The sequence below is a fragment of the Mollisia scopiformis genome (assembly GCF_001500285.1).
Source record: "Mollisia scopiformis unplaced genomic scaffold LY89scaffold_29, whole genome shotgun sequence".
NCBI classification, from domain to species: domain Eukaryota; kingdom Fungi; phylum Ascomycota; class Leotiomycetes; order Helotiales; family Mollisiaceae; genus Mollisia; species Mollisia scopiformis.
In genome coordinates, this window is record NW_017263609.1 from 26,345 (window position 1) to 45,785 (window position 19,441).

Sequence of the window (19,441 nt, forward strand, 5' to 3'; positions counted from 1 at the left end):
TAACGGCGCTTCGGACTTTCGGATCTTCGGAACTTCGGTAGAGGAGCTCAGGAGCTAACCCCAACTGCCGCACCCAAATCCTCAGGGGACACCCGCGATTTTCATGTTAATCAGAGCTGTTTTGGTCGACTTATTGCTGATGCCTGTGAGCATTTTCGACTCGGAGGACTCATTGCGTGTAAGCCATAACTTAACTTAACAGGATTTGGGCAATTAGTGGTAGCTCCCGGATGGCGACAGAACTGTCAGCCTTTCACTGTCATTCAGCGTATCTGACTCGGTGGCGTTTGTTGATCTTGGGAACGCGAGCGAACGGGGGGTCTGTGCTGCGTACTGGGGTCACATCTTCCACCACATATTGTGATTGGCCCACTGTCGCATGAATGAAAAAGGGAGAGTAGAAACGAGAAGGATCCGAGAGGCCCGGCCCGGCTCTCACAGCAGTACCGAGCTGCGAGAGGATCATACAGTAATACCATTGGAGGCAGTCGAAAGCTTACGGTCATCCCTACCTAGTTGGCACAGGTGCAGTGACCGGCAGAAGTTGGAGGTGAAAGTGGCAATGATGGCACAACTTATACTGTAGGGCATTGTCCTTCAGTCGGCCCCACACATGGTATCTACCGAACTCCTCGAGAGCCGAAATATAGCAACGTAGCGTATTGGACCGAAATTCCTATCTAATCTACAAGACCTTCGATCAGACATTTCGCCACGCCATAAGCTTTACATCCCCGAGTGGAGAAGGGAGCAATGAGGTACTGTATAACAAGGATGTTCGGTGGAGTAATTATCAGAAATGATTTGACCGGGCCCAGAAACAGGAATAGTCACTTCGCATGGTAAGCAACGAGTGGCTGACAGAATGCATCGCCGATCTCATAATGATTACAGTATGTTCCTCGTGAAGTTTTCACTCTCACCTCTCAGCACACTTCAGGAGTTGGCAAAGTTATGTGCAATAATAAGTGGTAATATGTGTTGATTTTAATCGATGATACCCGAAACTGGGATAGTGGGAGGGGATACGACGAAGGGTCTGCTATTATACAGTACTTTTCTCCCCACCAAATCTTTCCCCCTGCAAACCAACGGCACGTGATAGCAGCCAAAGCTATTGTGTGAAGCTCTCAAAGCAATTTTTGATACGGTTGAGGGCAATCGAGACGCAGTCTCCCTCTAGTTATCTCATTCCCAAGCTCCCTATTACCAACTCCCATGTAGCTTCACGATTTGTGAGTCACGTGTACGGAAACTATCTTTTGCCCGGCGGGCTTCTTCTGCTTATTCTTAAGAATCTGGACAAGATGTTAGGGAGATTCAAATTCTTTGTAGCCTTCCTTTCGGCCAAACTTGCATTTGTAGAGAAGAGCAGCTGAAGGAACTGTGGCTTCGAGTCTTTATGGTTCTCGCTTATTTTGCGGCAATTGCGCACACGAAAAAAAAGAATGAAAAAAATAGATAAAAAAATATGAAAAAAAATATGAAAAAAAAACTATTTTAACCTGGGCTTAAGAATGAATTGATTATGAATATTCATTTAGGTTCTCTCATATGAATAACTTAAACTCTTTTTCTGTCAAAGCCAAGTCCATCTAGGTTCTCTCACATGGATGCTATGCGGTTTTGTTGTTATGGTAAAGAAATGCTTATTTAAATCTATACAGACGTTTCTGGCTAGGAATAGACCTCGCTTAATCGCGTGTTCAGCCTTATGCTAGGATCAATCTTGCAATCTGAGCCTTCCTCCCAGTAGTGAGATGTCGTTGGTTCCTGGTGATGCCTCAGAATCCCAGCACAATCCGCGCAGTCCGCGCCATTCGCGCAAAATGTGCAAATCCCGCATGCAGCGCATGTTGCGCCCATTGCGCTGAGAACTTTGTTAACACAGGAAAGGACGAATGGACTTTTTTGGTACAACATCGATTCCTGGTTTGGGGTCTTGGAATGTCACAGAGGCGCTGTGAGTAGACGAAATTAATGTAAGGCGGAATCCAATTAGTGAATCGATCAACACATCAAAATCAAGGAACATTCGAGTGTGTGGAAGAGATTAATTACTATATGGGTATAAGGAATGACTATCTCTCTATACTATCTACAACTTTTGATGATGCTCAAAATCGTGTGTCTCGTTAATGAAAGTGGGTAAAGTATGTCCATTTCCCTCCTAAGGAAGCTGAACAGAGAATTATGATACACGATTAAAACATCTTAACATTCTATACTCAGAATCTTTCTTGATTCAAGACTGCACTTAGCAGGAAGTGATGTACAAGCCAATAGGAGAAGGGTTGTAGTCCTGGAAATAAGTCAAGCTGCTTCCAGAAACCGAGCTAATCTCATACGAGACAGCTTGACCGGCAGGGCAAGCGAACGTGCTGACAACAACAGAAGAGCCAGGAGTAGCAGTCTTGGTGCCGAAGTCGGTCTTGACAGAGCCCATGTTGGCGTAGTCGGTGCTTTGAGTGGCAACGGTGTTTAATTGAGCGAAGTCAAACTCGCCATTGCCGGAGAAGGTGTAGGACGAGGTCTGGAGTTCGGCTTGTGTGGGGAAGAGGAAAACGAGGGAGCAGGTGCCCGTGTAGGAAGCTGGGATGTCGAAGTTGAAGATAGAGGAGATGTCTGAGGTGATTGTTCCGTCGTAGGAGGTGCCGCAGGCTTTGTTGGGCTGGCTCTTGCTGACTGGGATAATCAGGTGGGGGTATTGGTATGCACCACTGAGGTTGGTGGGGCAGGTCTTGCCGGTGCTTGAGGGAGTCGTAGCTGGAGCAGTGCTGGATGCCATTGATGATGCGGGTTGGCTAGCTGGTTGAGAAGAAGCCGGCTTGGAAGAGGCTGGCTTCGATGAAGCTGGTTGAGTTGCAGCGGGTTGAGTGACAGTGACTGTTGAAGGTGCTGGGCAAGTGGCCTGAGCAGTCTTCACAACTGTCTGTGTGACGGTTGATGTTTGTGGAGCAGGGCAAGAAGCTTCAGCTGTCTTGACTTGGGTAACGGTAGCAGTCTGGGGAGCGGGGCAAGATGATTGAACAGTCTTCACAACAGTGGTAGTGTGAGGCTGTGTCATTTGCATGGAGGTCTTCATTGTCGTAGCTGGCATGCTTTGGGCGGACGAAGATTGAGCATAGCATCCGCTAGCAGTGAGTTGTACCTCAACACACTTGGTCTGGCCAGAGACAGGCGTTGTATAGATATTGTACATGGTATCGGAGGCTGGGCAAGCGTAGAATGTCTGGGATCCATTGTACTCCACTTGTCCATTGCTGCCAAGGGAGAAGCCACTAGTTGGAGTCGCTCCAGTATCGCACTGGAATTGTGTAGTGGGAGGGGTGAGGATACATCCTCGGCCTTGGGAATCGGTGATCTGTCCGTTGTTGATGCAGTACTCGCCAGTGGGATTGCCTCCTCCGATACGGTTTTGTCCGTCACTCAGTTGACCAACAACACCAGATTGTCCTCCAGATGCTGTGATAGTGAACTTGCATGAGCAGGTATCTCTTGGGATTCCTGCGGCGGATGCGAGGCCACCAAGAGCCAAAGTTGCGAGGGTGTACTTCATAGTGAATTATTGAAGATGGCAGCGAGTGTTTGTGAGGCGTATGGAAGAACTGTTCGCAGATACTGAGCTCTAATGGTGGAAGAAGAGTTCTGCTATATACTTCCTATTATCTTTCGGATCTTTGCCGGCGAAGCCTGTCAATGACGCAAATTCGTTAAGGAGTTGAAGCTTATTACACATAGTTTCTAGAGGTCTACAAACCTGAGGAAAATGCTCATGGAAAATGTGTAGTCAGGATCGAGATATATCACTCCACACTTCAAGCTGTGCCAGACAGCGTACCCGCATTGCAGATCATTTCGTCAAGCAGCAACTGAAAGTCCGTATCGATCGAGATACCCCACAATATATGTAAATGGGGAGGAGATGGCGGGATATTCGCAGACTCTAAATTCGCGAACCGGCGAAAGAGAGCAGGAATCACCATTCTTGCACCGCACAGAAAAGCACAGAGATGCCAATGCCAAGCTCATTCTCCAGCGCCAGGTGCATCGCCAAGTAAAAAACTGAATACTCTGCGCGCCTTCTCCACCATGCCAGTCTACTGGGACGCCGGAACACGGGATAGCTGTTCGTAAATAGACATGCTTAAACGTTTAAGATGGAAACAGCGGATCATCGGACAGGGACAGGAAGTCCGAGGAGACGGATATTAGTAAAAACTGCAGATCATGACGGAAGGGAAACAAAATATGGACAAATGGAGACGCTGAATGAGGCCATTCGCTGGAGCATCTCGCGCTACCTCAGGAACACGAGAATAAGATGCACTACACATGTAAGAGAAGGCCAGCATTGTTCTAAGTCGTAGCCTTGCCGCCAGCCTCAACGTTGTTCTATTGTCCACGTTCCGAGAGTTGTGGATGCGAGAAAGAGTTTTTCACTTCGAGCGAGAAACTTGTCGAGGACCATCAACGCCAGCCAGGAAACTTGCATAACTAAATATGCACTCGTCTTGTTTGTATGCACTAAGCCCGCACCAATATGATATCACGAGATCTGGGTGGTTGCTTCTGATAATCTATTCAAAAGAGAAAGCCGATGAAAAAATTCCAAGAAATGATATGATTTGAGCTGATTATGGTACTTGTATTGAAAACCACTAGGACTTGACAAGAGTTGATGCATATCACGTGATACAAAAAACCACCTCAAATTGGAAGGTTCAAGAGAATCGTTATTTTGCTCTCAAGCTGAGGCAAAGTGACGCTGATCATTGGGCGAGAAGTTTGGAAGTTCTCTATAATGGCCACTCTAGAGGTCTGGGTTCAAGTCTGTGCGATTAGACATTTCCACCAGCTCTTCTACCCATTGCAAATCGGCAAGCATCTTTTACGGTAGAGCCATGAAGACCTTAAGTAGCTTCTGATAATCAGGAGTCCCCAGACCCGTGACAGGGTCCCATCCAGGAACAGCTTGAAATCCCTTCGTCCCACAGCCTGGATTGTTGCCCTGAACAATATCATTGAACGCACCAGGATTGGCATAGATGACGGGATTGATGAACCCAACAACTGTCTTGTTAACTTTGAGACGCTCCTCGTTGATGAGACTGATAATGCTTCCTACGATTGGAGTAGCAGCTGAGGTGCCTCCGGTCCTGTAGTATTTGTTTTTCAGCACAATAAGAGTATTGACGCCGTTGGCCGAGATGTCCGGATATCCTCTCGTGCTCTTAGTGTTGTTGTACTGTACTGCGGTGTAGTTTGGGCTGAAGTGGTCAAAGTAATAGCCCAAAGCAGTTTTCTGATAGTCAGGACGAGCAAACATGTTGCTGAACCCTCCACCACTAGACCATTCCTCAACAGTAGCAGATTTTGGTTCGTACGCCACGACTTCCCCGATTTTACTCGAAGAGCTGCTGCTGCTTTGGATTTGGGTTGCTCCAACAGATGTAATCCAGGGGCATGACGCAGGATAGCTGGGCTGAAATGAAGGAGCTGTTTTTGAGCTGTTCTTGTCTGCACAGCCAGCAGTCACGCAACAGTTCCCTCGAGTTCCTGCAACTCCGTAGTCTCCAGCTGCATAGAGAACTGTAACTCCCTGCAATCCGAGCTTAAGGGATCTATATGGCATTAGACGCTGTCCCCAACCGGGTCAGGAGATTTACTCTGTGCATTGACGACTCTGTTGAACCTGTTGGTAGGGCTTCTCATTGCCATTATAAGACACGCTGATGACTGAAGGTGCTTTGCTAACGCCACACGCACCCATGGAATCGATCGTGCTGGTTCTCGTCAATTCTTGATATCTTGAGGCAGTACGTAATGTGGAGAAATTGAACTCACTTGTCTCCCATGATATCGCAGTAACTGGCATCGTATGCCTCCAGGACGTAATCGTATTCATCTTTCACTGTCCCATACTGATACTCGGACGCAGCTGAATTGATCATAGTCACCTGCTGAGGGTACACTTTCGCGAGGTTAGCCAGGAAGAGTCGATTGCCACTCTAAGTGACTTACCGAGTGACATAGATAGGGATAGATCCATAAGTGCCTCTGGTACAACCAAATAATCGGACGAGTTCAAATAACTATCCTCGTTGATTAATTGAACAGAGGGAGTTGTAGCGGGAGGAATCTGTGGCCCGAGCCGCTGAAAGTATTGCGCCAGGTCGTTCGCAAGGTACGAACTCTGGCACGAAGTTTAGCTAATTTGCGGAAGAGAATAGGACAACAAACATAATAAGCAAGCTCTACAACGCCGAAGGTTGAACTGCACAGGTCAGCAATGAGTTGCTAGAACCAAGGGAAATGGACGTACGCTTTCTTTGTACCATTAGGCATATTGTAAAGTGCTTGAATGCACGCAGGAGTAGAGTAGTTGCTGCAATACGAGGTGTCCCAGTGTGAGAAGGCTGGACTGGTAGTCATATTGACAGGGCCGTCAAACTTGGCCATTGAAGAAATCAAGTTTCCATCAACTAGATCTCTTTCGTAGAGCGACCCCACTTCAGGAAAGTGCACAGTCGGAGTGATAAAGTCTACAAGGCTCTTGATCTCACGTGGAAGACTATACTGGTCGCAGGCAAGAGCTCGTTTCTTCGTGTTTTGGTGTTCGAATACTGCATAGTCCGTCTTCAACAGAGCTGCAGCTTCCGAGACGGTAACATTTAGGCGCATCCAGTTTCGCGCCTTGGACACATTGATTTTCTCCGAGCCAATGCCATTTGCCGTAAGCCAAGATTTCACAGCATTGACATCGACGTCGGATGGAGCAAAAGTATCGGCCACCTAAATTTGTGAGAACGAAATAAATGTTTGAATCGTTGGGGCTTACTTGTTGAGCTGTCCAATGCTTTCCATAGTCAGCACTTTTGGGGTCAGAAATGCTCATCAAATACTCTGAGGCAGATTCGAGATTTCGCTGCGCCAATGCAATCGAGAGACGGAATGGAGCATTGCCATCAGCCTTGTCGTCTATCTTGAGCCATTCAGATGAAGAGGTATCTCGTCTTTCATGGATGGCATGGGGTGTTACAGCTGACTTGGCAATACAGAACAATCCGGTTCCGACGAGAAAAGAAGGGAGCTTCATCTTGAGACTTCCGAATGCACTCAGAAATCCAGACAAGCTATTCTTCACGAAAGGAAAGTGAGACCATCATATACAGTATCCTGACATACGATACCGAGTGCCGTTTATCTCGGCAGATAGATGCATGAGTATGGTAGAGCAGCCGTTTCGTTGAGAGGATTCGAGATATAATTACCGGAATCATGGCAACTCTACCATTTTATCCGCAATCAATTTTGTGCTCTAACTCCCGCACGATTACTCGCCATTCCCGGTCACAAGGACTTCCTCTACTTGAAAATATGATAAGTTCGGCAGGTAAATTATCTTTCCAGAACATTTCTTCGATGCCGTCTTCATCATGATGCACTCACTGCCAATAGAAAATGCGGGGTGCAGCAACGAGCACTCTGCCACTGCAACAGAACATTCTCCATGAGGAATAGATTCAAGATCTCAATCCTAGCTGTTCACGGATGTCCGGTGCATGTAGATTTAGTTGTCGTATATCGTATTGAAGGTTTGAAAGAAGAGAAAGGGTTCTTTGGAGGAATTGACCGTTCAATCCTCAGCTCGTGATGCGGCCGCGTGCTGAAGCACGCTAAAACGCGTCGTGTCTCCCTACTGTTCCCCAAGATATTTGGTAGTCTGAGGGTTTTATTTGCTATAATTACCACTTTCAATTCTAACCTCGAATTCATCTCAATATTCAAGACCTCCTCAGTGCAAGCTTGAAGCATGGCTCTAGCTAGGACAATCGAATGTTTCTTCAGAAGGTTGCCGAGCCTGCAGGACCAGCAGCAGGACACAATGTAGCGGACACCAAGAGACGTGTTGATCCTCACCAAATCCACGCCAGGCGTTTAATAAAGCTTGTTTCTTACGTCGATACGATGGTAAATGTTGATCAAGATAAGAAGATTAGGCAAGTGGCCAATGAGGAAGTTCTAGCGTTGAAAACTTAATGGGACAATGTCAGGGTTTGCCTTGATATCCAGACTTCTTTGTTCTTCTTAGAAGGAGACAATGACTATATTGTCCTTTGTTAAAAACTCATTGTTCTCTCATTGTTCTTGGCTGTGGCTGTCTGTTCCTTTGTCTGCAGATATTCATAAACAATGCCTTGTCTTCCAGTGAGTCTTCAGATAATTTACCAAAACTTCATGATCACACTTACTTTTCAAGCCTGTGATAATCCATCTCAAGTTGCTTGATGAACAGCATCAGGTTGACCGTTCAGAACAGTCAAATGAAGCGTAAACAACCAATATTATGTCCCATATAATCAAGACTACTCATAACCTCCCTACTTGCAACCTACCCAGAATCTCTCGAGAAAATCCGAGTCGTTTCAGACTAGTCCTTGACTAAACTTCGTATCCTTAAAGATAAATGAGATGACTAACCTAGAAAACCAAAAAGTAGCCCCAGTCCAAAGATGATAGTTCCTTCCTCCGTTGAATGGTGATCAAGCTAATGACTTCAAGCTCTATCGTGATTTCTGTTGTTTTTCTTCTTTCTGAATTCCTCTTTATATCATATCATACCTTTGATAAGAGAAAGGTTGCGGCGAATATGTGAGTTTTGTTCGAAGTCCAGTTGCAAAGATGATAGTAACTTCCTCAAAAACATGGTGATCAAGATCCCAACTCTCACTTTTGCACTCGTTTCGTAGCCATTCTCTCGCTTTCTCTCCGCTTTAAAAAGTCACTTCTATGTCATTGAATCGACGACGAAATCACGCTGCTAAATGCTGTACACTGAGCCGTGCCCAAAGCTCGAGTTGCAAAGATGATAGTTCCTTCCTGAAAAGGATGGTGATCAAGCTCCTAACTTCTGCTTCTGCTTCTACTCGCATTGTGTACATTGCATAGGCCTTCTGTCATCAATATGTTGTGAATATTGAACCTCGAAACCACCTCAAATATTGTGAATCCTGTTCTTGTTCAACTCCTAGTCGTGCCATATAGATGATAGTTCCTCCCCTTAGGGTTGGTGATCAAGCTACTGGCTCCTCTTGTTTGACGTTTTCAGCTTCGCGATACAATACGAGGTGGTTTATGTGAGACTTGATCCTTGCCTTAGTTTGTGTTGTATCTTTGTTTGGAACTCTTCGAGTGTGATTTTACATGAGTACGAACATGATTGAGAAATTGCAATCTAGATTCAGAAAGAACGGAGCATTGTTGCTTACTCTTTGATGTTTGAGAGACATCCACTGCGAGAAGGAGAACGTAATAGAGGATTGACTCGGCTGAAAAGGGGGAGTGAAACACGTGAAGTGGGGTGGATATCGGCATTCGAACGCCTAGATATCTCTGAGAGTGTGGGTGAGACCTTCTCGCACAGATGATAAGTTTAATAAAGATGATCGAGGGTGTTCTCGGGAGCTGAGGATTTTCAGTTCACGGAAAAGGTCTCTGGCGTGTTCCCCGCTTGTATTTCTGGCTTGATTCTGACTGTAAGTGTTAACCCGTATGTATCAAGTCAGGGCGCAGGAGAAATGTCTTTGAATGGATAAGTCCATTGCAATGTTGTCTAAGGTCTATTCATAGGTGAATGAAACCCACCGTCCTCTCGTCACTCTCTCAACGATCAACCTCCCCTCCCTCGATCCTCACACATAACTCCTTCAAACGATACCCCACCCACTCAAAATCCTTCCCCTCCAAATAAATCTGCGCACTCAACCTCACCCACATGATGCCCCCATGCAAAGCAATCTGCAAATAAGTATCAAACTCCCTAACCGCCGTCCCATTCAACCACTTCTGAATCCTCGGCGCCTCATCTGTCCCAAACTTCTTGCCCTCTCCAAACGCCAACGGCAATGCAACATTCGCAAAACAGCATTGGCTCATCGTTCCACTCTTGGTATCCATTACATGAGTGCCTAGAATCTTGGCAACGGCTGCACCGCCCGTGCGAGCTAGGTTGAAGCAGTATTTCCGGATCTCTTCTTCGCCGCCGCAGATCTTTTGGCGGAAGGAGAGAGCGGCGGGTACGCACGCGTAAGGACTGTAATCAATGGTAGCGACGAACTCGAAGAGGTGAACGAAAGGTGTTTTGCCGTCTATCTTTTCGGGTGGTTTGTTGGGGTGTTGATATCCGTGAGATGTTGGTAGAGAGGTGCGGATTAGATGTTGGTTTTTGAATGGGACGTGGAACACTGCGCAGCCGCGAGGAGTGTAGAGCCATCTATTAAATTAAGTCTGAGAAAGTCTAGAAGAGAAAGGAGGAAGTACTTGTGACAATTGCTAACAAAAAAATCTGGGGCCACCTTCCCCAGTTCTCTTAAATCAATATGTCCAATTCCATGTGCGCCATCAATCAAACTCAACACCTCTAGTTCCTTACATTTGGCTACCAATCTTTCCCATGGCATTCTCGCTCCCGGAAACGTAAGCACTATTGTAGCTTAGCACTAGATCTGGTTTCATGACGAGACTGAAAGAAGACGAAAAGACTTCCGGAACACAAACGCAGTTGAATTGATAACCAACGAAAATGAGAAACAGGAAGTTCACTACTCACCAGTATCAAACATTGCCAACCTAATTCTCTTTCCCTCTTGCCTAACCTTGCCCACTCTCTCCTCAAGCCTCCCCAAGATCTCCTCATCCTCAACCGGATACTGCAACTCCACCACTATTTTATTGCACAATCAGCACAAGTTCCGCTCAGTCCATAACTCAATCCTTGAACCAAAGGAAAAGAAATCCACTCACCCTCCATCTGAACCGGCAACACTTCCCCCACACTAACCAAACTCTTCTCACACGCCCCATAAATCGTACTAAAGCAAACCACCACATCTCCCTCCTCCCACCTCAAATTCCTCAACACGACATTAACCCCCGTGGTAGCATTCGGCACGAAAACCACCTCATCCACATCCACCCCCAGGAGCGGGGCAATTGCAGCTCTCGACTCATCGATCAGGACCGGGAGATCAAAGACGATGAATGTATCAGGACGTTCAAGGGCTTGGGTTTGGAGTTGGTTTTGGTGCTGGGTGACGGAGAGGGGGAAAGTGCCGAAGGAGCCGTGGTTTAGAGGTACGTAGGTGGGGGAGAAGGAGAAGTGGGTATTGCGGATGGGATGGCCGAAGGGCGGTTTGATAGTCATTTTGAGGGTGTTGATGTGTTGTTGAGATGTGAAGGAGGGAGTGAGGCAGGAGAGTCTGAAGTGGGGTGTGGCTATTGTGGCGCTTTTAGTGCGGGGTTTGGGTGTGGCTGGTGGGTGAGGCGCTTTTTTGTGGGGGTTGTTGTGGTATGTCGTACTTAGAAGTACGTGACTCAATCCAAATGAGAGTTCAAATCCCGGATTTATTGCCTTAATGCTGTGTAATGATTCATAACACTTGACCACATCCTCGGCATAAATCTCGAACACGCGTGGCAAAGAAATGACAAATTCATGTAACCTACAACCAAATCTGTGTCAAACATTCACACGCTCTTCCGCCATCACACAGAATGGGGTACATAAAGATAGGTCATCCGAGATCTCGAGTTCAATAGACTTGGCAACAACCAATACTTCGGGAATATGGCTGATTTTCACATGCTCGGAAAGGAAAACGAATCTATTGGTCGTAATACGTGGGTATCCTAAGTCATCGCTTTCATGTCCAACCGTCCATCGAGAATGCAAAGACCCAGACTCCTTTTCGACCCCCTTCCATGCTAAAATCATGCACGCTGCTCACATTCATGCTTCGCTCATACACTGTTGGGTAAAAACGTTCGTCAATATTTTTTGCTCGTGTTGCTCATGCTTTCTCTTTCTCCTTTGATATTTTCAAGGGCAGAATCTCGTCGACACTTAGCTCAACTGGAGGTTTCGGAATCTCTCGTCCCTCACTTGGCAGTTCATAACGAGGTCCTGGAAAGCCGCCTGTCAATGGTGTCATTGGTACTGGCGTATCAAGTGTCTATGGAACCATGTCAGCTCCCATTTACAATTTAGAGAAATTTGGTGCCTACATTGTACTTTACGGGTACCTTCCTCACGTATGCAACAGCTTTCGATGCATCGGCCCATACGAGCACAATAGCCTCCTCGTCCGGTAGTGACATGTAAGTCATCGCATACCAGTCTGACTTTGTTGTGAGTTCCTTGGATATTGCAATTCTTTTGACTTCGATTGGGCTTGAGTTGAGATTCGTGATGTGGTAGAGATGTCCCTTGTCATTAACCATAGCCAGCTCTCTACCAGTTGGAGAAAATGCTGCACATTGGATCCGACTTCCAAGTTTGCCCTGATGGGTTGTTGAATCTGTTCGAATATCGCTACGATGACCATCCGAAGGCTGGAACAACACTGGAATTCCTGATTGTGTCCAAGTAGTCACGCACATCAAGTTCTCTTCGCCTCCATTCCCAGATCGAAAGGTGACGGTTGACACTCCACCATCTTCAGATTCATGTAATGGGACGTGGTATCTGCAATTGGCCAATTCCCCAAACTCTTCGAATGGGAACCGCCAAGAATAAACTTGGATGATGCCGTTTTTGGCACTTCTCGTGCTTGCGAGTAGATTTAGTCCATCGTTGGAGAAGGATAGTGTGTTGACTGGTGGACACGCTCTGCAGTCTCTGTGCGATGATCGGATGTGAAGCCGGTCCTCTCGGGGCTCTTCAGACCTTGAAGTGTTATAGAACCGGACAATTGCATTATCAAAACCGACTACAACGTAATTTTCCCTGGGACAAATTGCTAAGCTGTGGCACCAAGGTGATGATGGCATTCGGTACTCTATCGGGGTTGCTGATGCTGAAATAAGATTTACAATGCGTAACTAAGTATTGTCAGCACCTGTTCCTATGTTGAATTAGAACATATATCTTACTGTCAGTTTTTGATCTCGGGTCCCAATGATATATGCTAGATGCATCTTCGTGACCGCAGCCAGAACACAATTGCTTTCAGTCATGACAGCACGGCCTAGAATAGGAGAACTTGTGCTGATGTCCCATACGTTGATGCATGTTTGTGTCCAAAATAACGCATACGTTGAGTTTTGAGACAGTCCTGCATTGACATTCTTACTGCCTTTCCCTTTGCTTGACGATTTTGCAGAGCTCATCAAGCTCTTGAGTTGAATTTCCTCCGTTTTGGGCGACTCTAGTGTGCCGGATGATACTGAACTCGAATCTGCCCTCGAAGGTGTCTCGCGTCTTGAACCTGTAAGTTTGGATCGCCATCTCGATTTCCCCTTCTCAGGTGCAGCCACTGTTGGTGCGGTTTGGCTCCTGGACAATGGTTCCGGAACAAATGATACAGTCGACATGGACTGCAGACGAGATTGACCAGAGCCACGAACAAATGCAGAATCGCCTGACGGCAATGATGTCTCGCCTGAGGAGGTAGTCGGTTTTACGAGAGAATCGCTCGTTCCAGTACTACCAAAGGTTCCAGTGTTGTCGAAATAACCCTTGTCACTAGAGGTCATCTCCTCAGAGGGCGGAACGTCAGAACGTGGGGTATCCATGTGACTGAATCCTGGAGATCTAGGGGACATAAGCAGTGCTTGAGGGATTGTACGCGAACGATCTGGAGATATCGACCCTTGAAACATGACCCGGCTGGGCGAGATATCGGTGTCTTGCGAGCGGTGTCGTCCCGTGCTGAGGATATTTCCGTAGCCAGCGTGGAATGGCATTCCAGTTTCGACTTTTGGTGGTCCCAGCTGAAATTGAGCTGAGAGATGACGTTCCACATTGATGGTATCGACGTTGGGTTCGAGGGGCTTCAACAATTCCCAAACATTTTTAGCTACCGCGACCTCTCGCATCATGGTGATAGCTTCTCTGCACATAATGCATTTTGCTTTTGATGGAAGGGTAATCTCAGCAGATTCTCGGAAATCGAGCTGTGAAGAACATCAGCTATAAATTTCAAGGTCTGAAGGGTATGATTAGTGCCATTCTCGGGTCTCTTCTACTTGGACGTGAATCATTGACCAACCACTCGAAGTCAATATACGTAAGAAGTGCCAGACGTTTGCTAGTCAGATTCTTCAGTACGTCGTCGGACATTGCCACTTGCTCCAATGTGAGGTGATTATGACTAACTAGCATAATATACTCGATGGAAAAGGGCGGATGGCTGAATGAATGCACTAAGTTCGGTTTTCAACAAGAAGAAAGACATACCGGAAATCCGCAATCCTCAGCGTTTCTCAGCTGCGTCTCGCCAACAATATGGCAACTGCCACAGTTCAAAGCAAACAATCTCGGTCGAGGGCCTTTGAAATGGCCGCTTGGGTCGTCTAACAGCTCGATATTTCTGGTGATTTGAGATACGTTGTGCATTAACTCCCTGTCGCTCACTCTGTGCAATACCTGGCGATCGTTTAATCGGGCACACAGTGCATCTATAGCATCGATATCGCTCTCGTCTTCTTGTCCATCAAGGGAGTTCCGTCTCAGATTCAACGTCTCTGGGAGGACCACTCTAAAGGTCTCGCTGAATGTTGCAATCATGTCCAACTGAGAGAGGTGATGAGGCAACCGAATATTCTCAAGGGTTCTCAAGACAGCATTTCTCGTCCTAGCTGAGCAGGATTGAAGGCGGACATCGCGTGTTTCCTGATTTACGGAGTATTGAAGTGAAGCTCCCACGACAAATTGAGAAACATCTCGGAGTGCAAGAAACTGGGATAGCCAATCTCCTGGAAAGCCATCCGCTGGAGCAATGGAGGTGACATACTCAGATGAAAGACAATCGCGAATTGGGTACTGCAAGCGGCTGTCAGCATTTTCTGTGCGACCATGTATTCATATATGTGCAGGAAAGAAATACCGACCAGCTCTGTTGCAAGATTTGGCAATTCGGTCTTCAGCTTTTGGGGCAGGCCCAGTCCATTCGGCTCCGATCGCAGAGAATCGGTGATTTCTTTGCAGACCAGCAGAAGAAACGATTCTGGACCGGGATAGCTGTCGAAGATCCTTTCAAGAGACCTGTGTAGTCGAGCAAAACGGTCTCTTCGATCTTTTGCACGCTGAGATGAAGGGATTTTGGGATGAAGAATGAGAAAGCGAAGTGCATTGACAAGTAGTTCCTGCATTTGGAGTTAGTCGAGCGGCCTTCCAAAAGCTGTTTCGGGCATCCCAAACCGCCAAATATTTCTCCCTCAGCAAACGCGACTCCCACAACTGTTCCCTTCCATCAACCACAGCTTGAAGTACGAATTCGATTGTTCGCAAAGTCACTTCCCAGCTGGCAAGAAATCCCAAATACCATCCAAACTGCAGACTATCCGCAGGAAGCGTCAATCTCTGGATGTTGAAAATGGCATTCAACTGCGCAAGCAGATTTATCACCAGGCTCTGATATGTTTCCTTGTCGCCATCGGCATATATCTTCTCAAGTGAGAACTGGCCCAGCAACTCCAGAATGAGGTCGTCGATGTCGCTCCGGAGGGACAGCAATCTGAATGCGTTTGCCAAACGTGTGAATTTCGACGATGAAGGCCCTGCCATCGCGATCCCGCGATCCAGCGATCCGGTTGCGTGAAGATGTACTGTGCCGCATAAGATGCGTTTGCTGGGTCTTACGAGAAAGGTTTGGGGGTCAGATTAAGCTTATAAGCAAGCAATCTGATGTTCGATATTAAGATCGTGAGGATCATAACGATGCAACGATGCCTCGTGGGGTGTTGGGATGGAGACGGGCTCCGACACTTGATTGCGACGACAACCAGCAGCAATGCAAGCAAGCACCAGCAAAGAAAGCGAGAAAGCGTCGGCGACCGGATTGAGGGTTGAAGTATCGCAAGGCCAGGGTCACCAGCAAGAAGCAGGGTATACTCAAGCAGCAACCCACCGACTGTAGCTGCGTTTGGGTCATCGCAAGGCAGACACATCGACGAGGTAACAGCTGTTACACCTTGTGCAACCTCACCAAGGCGATGCCTAGGTACTTTTTTTCTTAGATAAAGACTTGGAATGGTTGCTCAGCCTCGTGTGTCTGCATCTCCTTCTCCATATTTGTGTTCTTTTGAGATTGTCAGACACGCTTTGGGCGACTTTGACTTTGAGGGCTGAAAATATTCCCCGTTACCTGTAGGAGCACACGCCCGACGACTCGCACATCCACCCGAAAACCCTTGTTCTCAGTGCCCTGGGCGCTGTACTTGGTGGCTTGCCACCAACTTCATCGTGCCACTCAGGCGCTCGCGATCCCGCAAGCTAGACCAGGCTCTGCAGAAGATGCGTCGAAACATTGCAGTCTCGATGATATGTCCGCTCAAGGGTCCGGGCAATCACTCTACCCATTGGGCCAAAGTGTCGAAACAGTCTCCAGCTGGAGACCCCAGTCTCATACCTGTACCCGGCCGTTCTCCTGTCTGTCTACTGAATGGGATGTACCACGCTAGGCTGTACCAGGGGATGAATCGTGGTGGGCGCTCCTGTACAACCTGACTATTTATGGGAGAAATCGATTTGATGGATTCTGGCTGGGCGGGGAACGCTCGTGCAACTCACTCGGAAGCAAGCATTTCCTTCCTTCACCTGATATATGCTGCAGCAAGGATAGAGTAGTTCTCCTTTTAGTGCTGAAAAGATAAGAGCTCGGGGCTGCGCATTTTCCACGATTTGGAGGCTCTGACGTTTCCCACACACATGAGTACCATCCCCACAACACCAGCCTTTCTGATGTGAGAACAATTATGTCTCCCACAAGCAGCACCTTGGATCATGAGAAGCCAGAGGCCGTCTTTCCCCAAGTATTCGAATATGTCGAGCCAACTCGATCTCCTCTTACCCCTGATGTCGAATATGCGCCGTCGATCGATGAACCCGCCAATGTGGAAGAGAGGAGAGAGCGCCGCGGGGAGAGCGTGTGGTAAGCACTTTATTCTGGCATGGAACGACAACCAACTTTAGAGTGCTGACACCTTTTCAGGAGGGTCCTGAATGAGAGGCAGATTAATGTTTGTGCTATGCTTCCATATTTCAACTATTTTCATCCATACTGATTGTTCTGATGTCTTAGATGATAGCATTTTCTGGGTACGTCCCGGAAACCACATCGATATCTATATGTTGCTAATTTCTATCACAGAACAATTGGAAATGGTATGCGATGACCGAAAAGTCACAGTTTAGTAACGATCTGATGATTTTCTCCAGGATTATTTTTGGGCTGCGGCCATTCTTTGGCGGTCGCGGGTCCCGGCGGCGCAGTTCTCTCCTACGTCCTCATGGGAACCGTGATATCTGCAGTTATATCATGCTTGGGCGAAATGACAGCTTTGATGCCGGTCAATGCTCCAGTTATGGAGTTTCCTCGGCGATTCTTGGATCGTGGTGTTGGTTTTGCAGTTGGTTGGGTCTATTGGTAAATTCCCATGGTCAGCTTGTTTTGCAACGTCTCACAGCAGCAGGTTTGCGTACGCTATTCTTGCTGCAGACGAATTAGTCGCAGTCTCGAACACAGTCAAATTCCGCTACGATGATCGAAATATTCCGGGAATTCCGAACGGGAAAACGTACCTTAATTGGGAAGTTGGCAACAATGTTGACAACGCTGTCTGGATTTCGCTGTTCTTGGTGATTGTGGTTACAATCAACATGCTGCCTGTAAAGGTAGGTTGGAAAAGTTCTAAATAATATGGTGGTACCAACACTGACAAAAACAATTCAGGTCTTTGGCCAACTCGAGTACATCTTTGGGACCATCAAACTCACATTCATCTCCATGCTGATTGTCATGATGCTAATTTTGGATGCCATGAAACGTCGGTATTCCTCCTAGCTGCTATCCAAAATGCTAACGGGATTTAGCACGCGCGGATGCCTACTATACCGAAACACTTGGGACGAAATGTGAGTCCCCTTTCTATTCGAGCTCTTAGACAAATACTTATCTTTCGTCTTGCAGATTGGAACCAGCCTTACCAATTCTTCAACAACGATTACGTGGTGTCGGACGAGGATGGAAACTTTCAACGAAATATCATGGGGACTTTGGGAACTTTCTTTGGCATGTGGTGAGTGCGATTCTGAAGACAACATATCCAAGCTGCAAGCTTATTGGCGTAGGACAACAATCATTCACGTAATATTCTCGTACGTTGGGATGGATATAATTGCCGCAACTGCAGCAGAGAGTAAAGCTTTAGGCGACGCTGAGAGCATGAAGATGGGAGCCCGCAAGATCAATCTCCGAATTGTCACACTGTACACTCTGGCTATGCTGACAGCCTCCTTCGTTGTCCCGAGAGATCATCCATTCATCAATGGACAGGGCCAATCAGTCGGTTCAAGCTCAGTCTTCATCATCGCTGTAGTCGAGGCGGGCATTCCTCAAGCAGCACATTTCTTCAACGCGATTTTCGTCTTTTCTTCCTTTACATGTGCCATCAATTCGATGTATGTGGCGTCGAGAGTGCTCTATACATTGGCTCTACAAGATCAGACAGGCCCAGAATTTATTACGAAACGGCTCCGTGCCTGCCGGTCTGGAGTGCCGATCAGAGCTGTACTGGCAACTGGTGCCATAATGTTGATAGCCTATATGGGGCGTACGGGATCACCTGGTGAAGTATGAGCTTCCTTATTTTAAATAATGCTAGTGCAACTGCTAACACGGATCGAAGAGGTTGAGCGAGCTTGCTTCAAACTGTACTGTCTCATGCCTAATCGTTTATGTCGCTATCTGCGCAACCTATCTCAGCTTCTTCCAAACCCTCGAAGAAGTCAAGCTCTACGGCAACGCCTCCGAAGCTCAAGCAGCAATGTACGATCGAAATCATCCCCGCTATCCATACAAGTCACACGGCCAATGGCTCAAAGCATGCTACGGCATGGTCTCTTGTATGATTCTTTTGATTTTCAATGGCGTGGGACCTTTCCTGGAATCGCCATTTGATACTCGTCGCTTCATCGCTTCATATATTGGTGTAAGTTCCTCTCGATCTGATAAATTCCTTCTCCGTTCTTCGAGGGTGGAAATGAAGCATCGGAGTACGCCGATTACTGACTCAAATACGCAGATCCCGGTCTTCATCCTCCTCGTTCTGGGATACAAGATCAGAAAGCATGGGTTCAAGATCAATCAATGGGGTCCAGAACGAAGCAACGATCTACGCAACACAATACAAGCAAGTAGCGAGAAACGGAAGGGCAGATTGGAATTCCTTGACAACGGATTTACGCGGGAGAACATACGGACGTTTGGAGACTGGATCTGGGTATGGATGAAGTAGTTAATCTTGTCGCTTGTTTATACCATAATGAAGTAATGAATCTAGCCCAACTAAGAAGGAGACGAAATGCATAATCCTTTCTTTCCTCCCTAGAACCCAGTAGCTGCTTGCCCCTCCTACCATCCCGTCCCCACGCTAAAAG

The 19,441-nt window shown here is 47.1% G+C and overlaps 5 protein-coding genes across 5 annotated transcripts; 1 reads left to right on the forward strand and 4 right to left on the reverse strand.

The window, feature by feature from the left end:
- Nucleotides 1-2,087: 2,087 nt before the first annotated feature.
- LY89DRAFT_690265 (uncharacterized protein) lies at nucleotides 2,088-3,595 on the reverse strand. Its single transcript, XM_018216061.1, has one exon. It carries the CDS (start codon nucleotides 3,557-3,559, stop codon nucleotides 2,258-2,260), a length of 1,302 nt encoding a protein of 433 aa, XP_018063560.1. The 5' UTR covers nucleotides 3,560-3,595; the 3' UTR covers nucleotides 2,088-2,257.
- A 1,202-nt stretch (nucleotides 3,596-4,797) lies between these two features.
- Nucleotides 4,798-7,099, reverse strand: LY89DRAFT_657455 (subtilisin-like protein; the record flags this gene model as incomplete). The annotated part of the gene is made up of 6 exons (XM_018212430.1): nucleotides 4,798-5,624; nucleotides 5,670-5,810; nucleotides 5,848-5,974; nucleotides 6,025-6,194; nucleotides 6,308-6,795; nucleotides 6,842-7,099. The coding sequence occupies 6 exons, from the start codon at nucleotides 7,097-7,099 to the stop codon at nucleotides 4,892-4,894; spliced, it is 1,917 nt and encodes a 638-aa protein (XP_018063561.1). The 3' UTR covers nucleotides 4,798-4,891.
- Nucleotides 7,100-9,573: 2,474 nt separating this feature from the next.
- On the reverse strand, nucleotides 9,574-11,265 carry LY89DRAFT_690266 (PLP-dependent transferase). Its single transcript, XM_018216062.1, has 4 exons — nucleotides 10,807-11,265; nucleotides 10,613-10,726; nucleotides 10,324-10,486; nucleotides 9,574-10,276 (listed from the first exon to the last, which is right to left on the reverse strand). The coding sequence occupies exons 1-4, from the start codon at nucleotides 11,204-11,206 to the stop codon at nucleotides 9,667-9,669; spliced, it is 1,287 nt and encodes a 428-aa protein (XP_018063562.1). The 5' UTR covers nucleotides 11,207-11,265; the 3' UTR covers nucleotides 9,574-9,666.
- A 587-nt stretch (nucleotides 11,266-11,852) lies between these two features.
- LY89DRAFT_740943 (uncharacterized protein) lies at nucleotides 11,853-15,568 on the reverse strand (the record flags this gene model as incomplete). The annotated part of the gene is made up of 6 exons (XM_018220654.1): nucleotides 11,853-12,014; nucleotides 12,067-12,882; nucleotides 12,934-13,956; nucleotides 14,240-14,824; nucleotides 14,893-15,147; nucleotides 15,203-15,568. The coding sequence occupies 6 exons, from the start codon at nucleotides 15,566-15,568 to the stop codon at nucleotides 11,853-11,855; spliced, it is 3,207 nt and encodes a 1,068-aa protein (XP_018063563.1).
- Nucleotides 15,569-16,528: 960 nt separating this feature from the next.
- On the forward strand, nucleotides 16,529-19,367 carry LY89DRAFT_690268 (proline-specific permease). The gene is made up of 12 exons (XM_018216063.1): nucleotides 16,529-16,934; nucleotides 16,995-17,022; nucleotides 17,085-17,101; nucleotides 17,154-17,167; nucleotides 17,222-17,429; nucleotides 17,476-17,677; nucleotides 17,736-17,829; nucleotides 17,876-17,917; nucleotides 17,973-18,081; nucleotides 18,134-18,635; nucleotides 18,691-18,993; nucleotides 19,087-19,367. The coding sequence occupies exons 1-12, from the start codon at nucleotides 16,759-16,761 to the stop codon at nucleotides 19,297-19,299; spliced, it is 1,908 nt and encodes a 635-aa protein (XP_018063564.1). The 5' UTR covers nucleotides 16,529-16,758; the 3' UTR covers nucleotides 19,300-19,367.
- The last annotated feature ends 74 nt before the right edge of the window (nucleotides 19,368-19,441 follow it).

Bases quoted from the DNA above. Each gene is read 5' to 3' on its own strand.
- LY89DRAFT_690268 (XM_018216063.1), top strand. From the start codon at position 16,759: ATGTCTCCCACAAGCAGCACCTTGGATCATGAGAAGCCAGAGGCCGTC. The intron at 16,935-16,994 runs GTAAGCACTTTA...ACACCTTTTCAG, and splicing joins CGCCGCGGGGAGAGCGTGTG to GAGGGTCCTGAATGAGAGGC. The intron at 18,636-18,690 runs GTATGAGCTTCC...CACGGATCGAAG, and splicing joins GTACGGGATCACCTGGTGAA to AGGTTGAGCGAGCTTGCTTC.
- LY89DRAFT_690265 (XM_018216061.1), bottom strand. From the start codon at position 3,559: ATGAAGTACACCCTCGCAACTTTGGCTCTTGGTGGCCTCGCATCCGCC.
- LY89DRAFT_690266 (XM_018216062.1), bottom strand. From the start codon at position 11,206: ATGACTATCAAACCGCCCTTCGGCCATCCCATCCGCAATACCCACTTC. The intron at 10,727-10,806 runs GTGAGTGGATTT...GCAATAAAATAG, and splicing joins GTTGCCGGTTCAGATGGAGG to TGGTGGAGTTGCAGTATCCG. The intron at 10,487-10,612 runs GTGAGTAGTGAA...AAGCTACAATAG, and splicing joins GTTGGCAATGTTTGATACTG to TGCTTACGTTTCCGGGAGCG.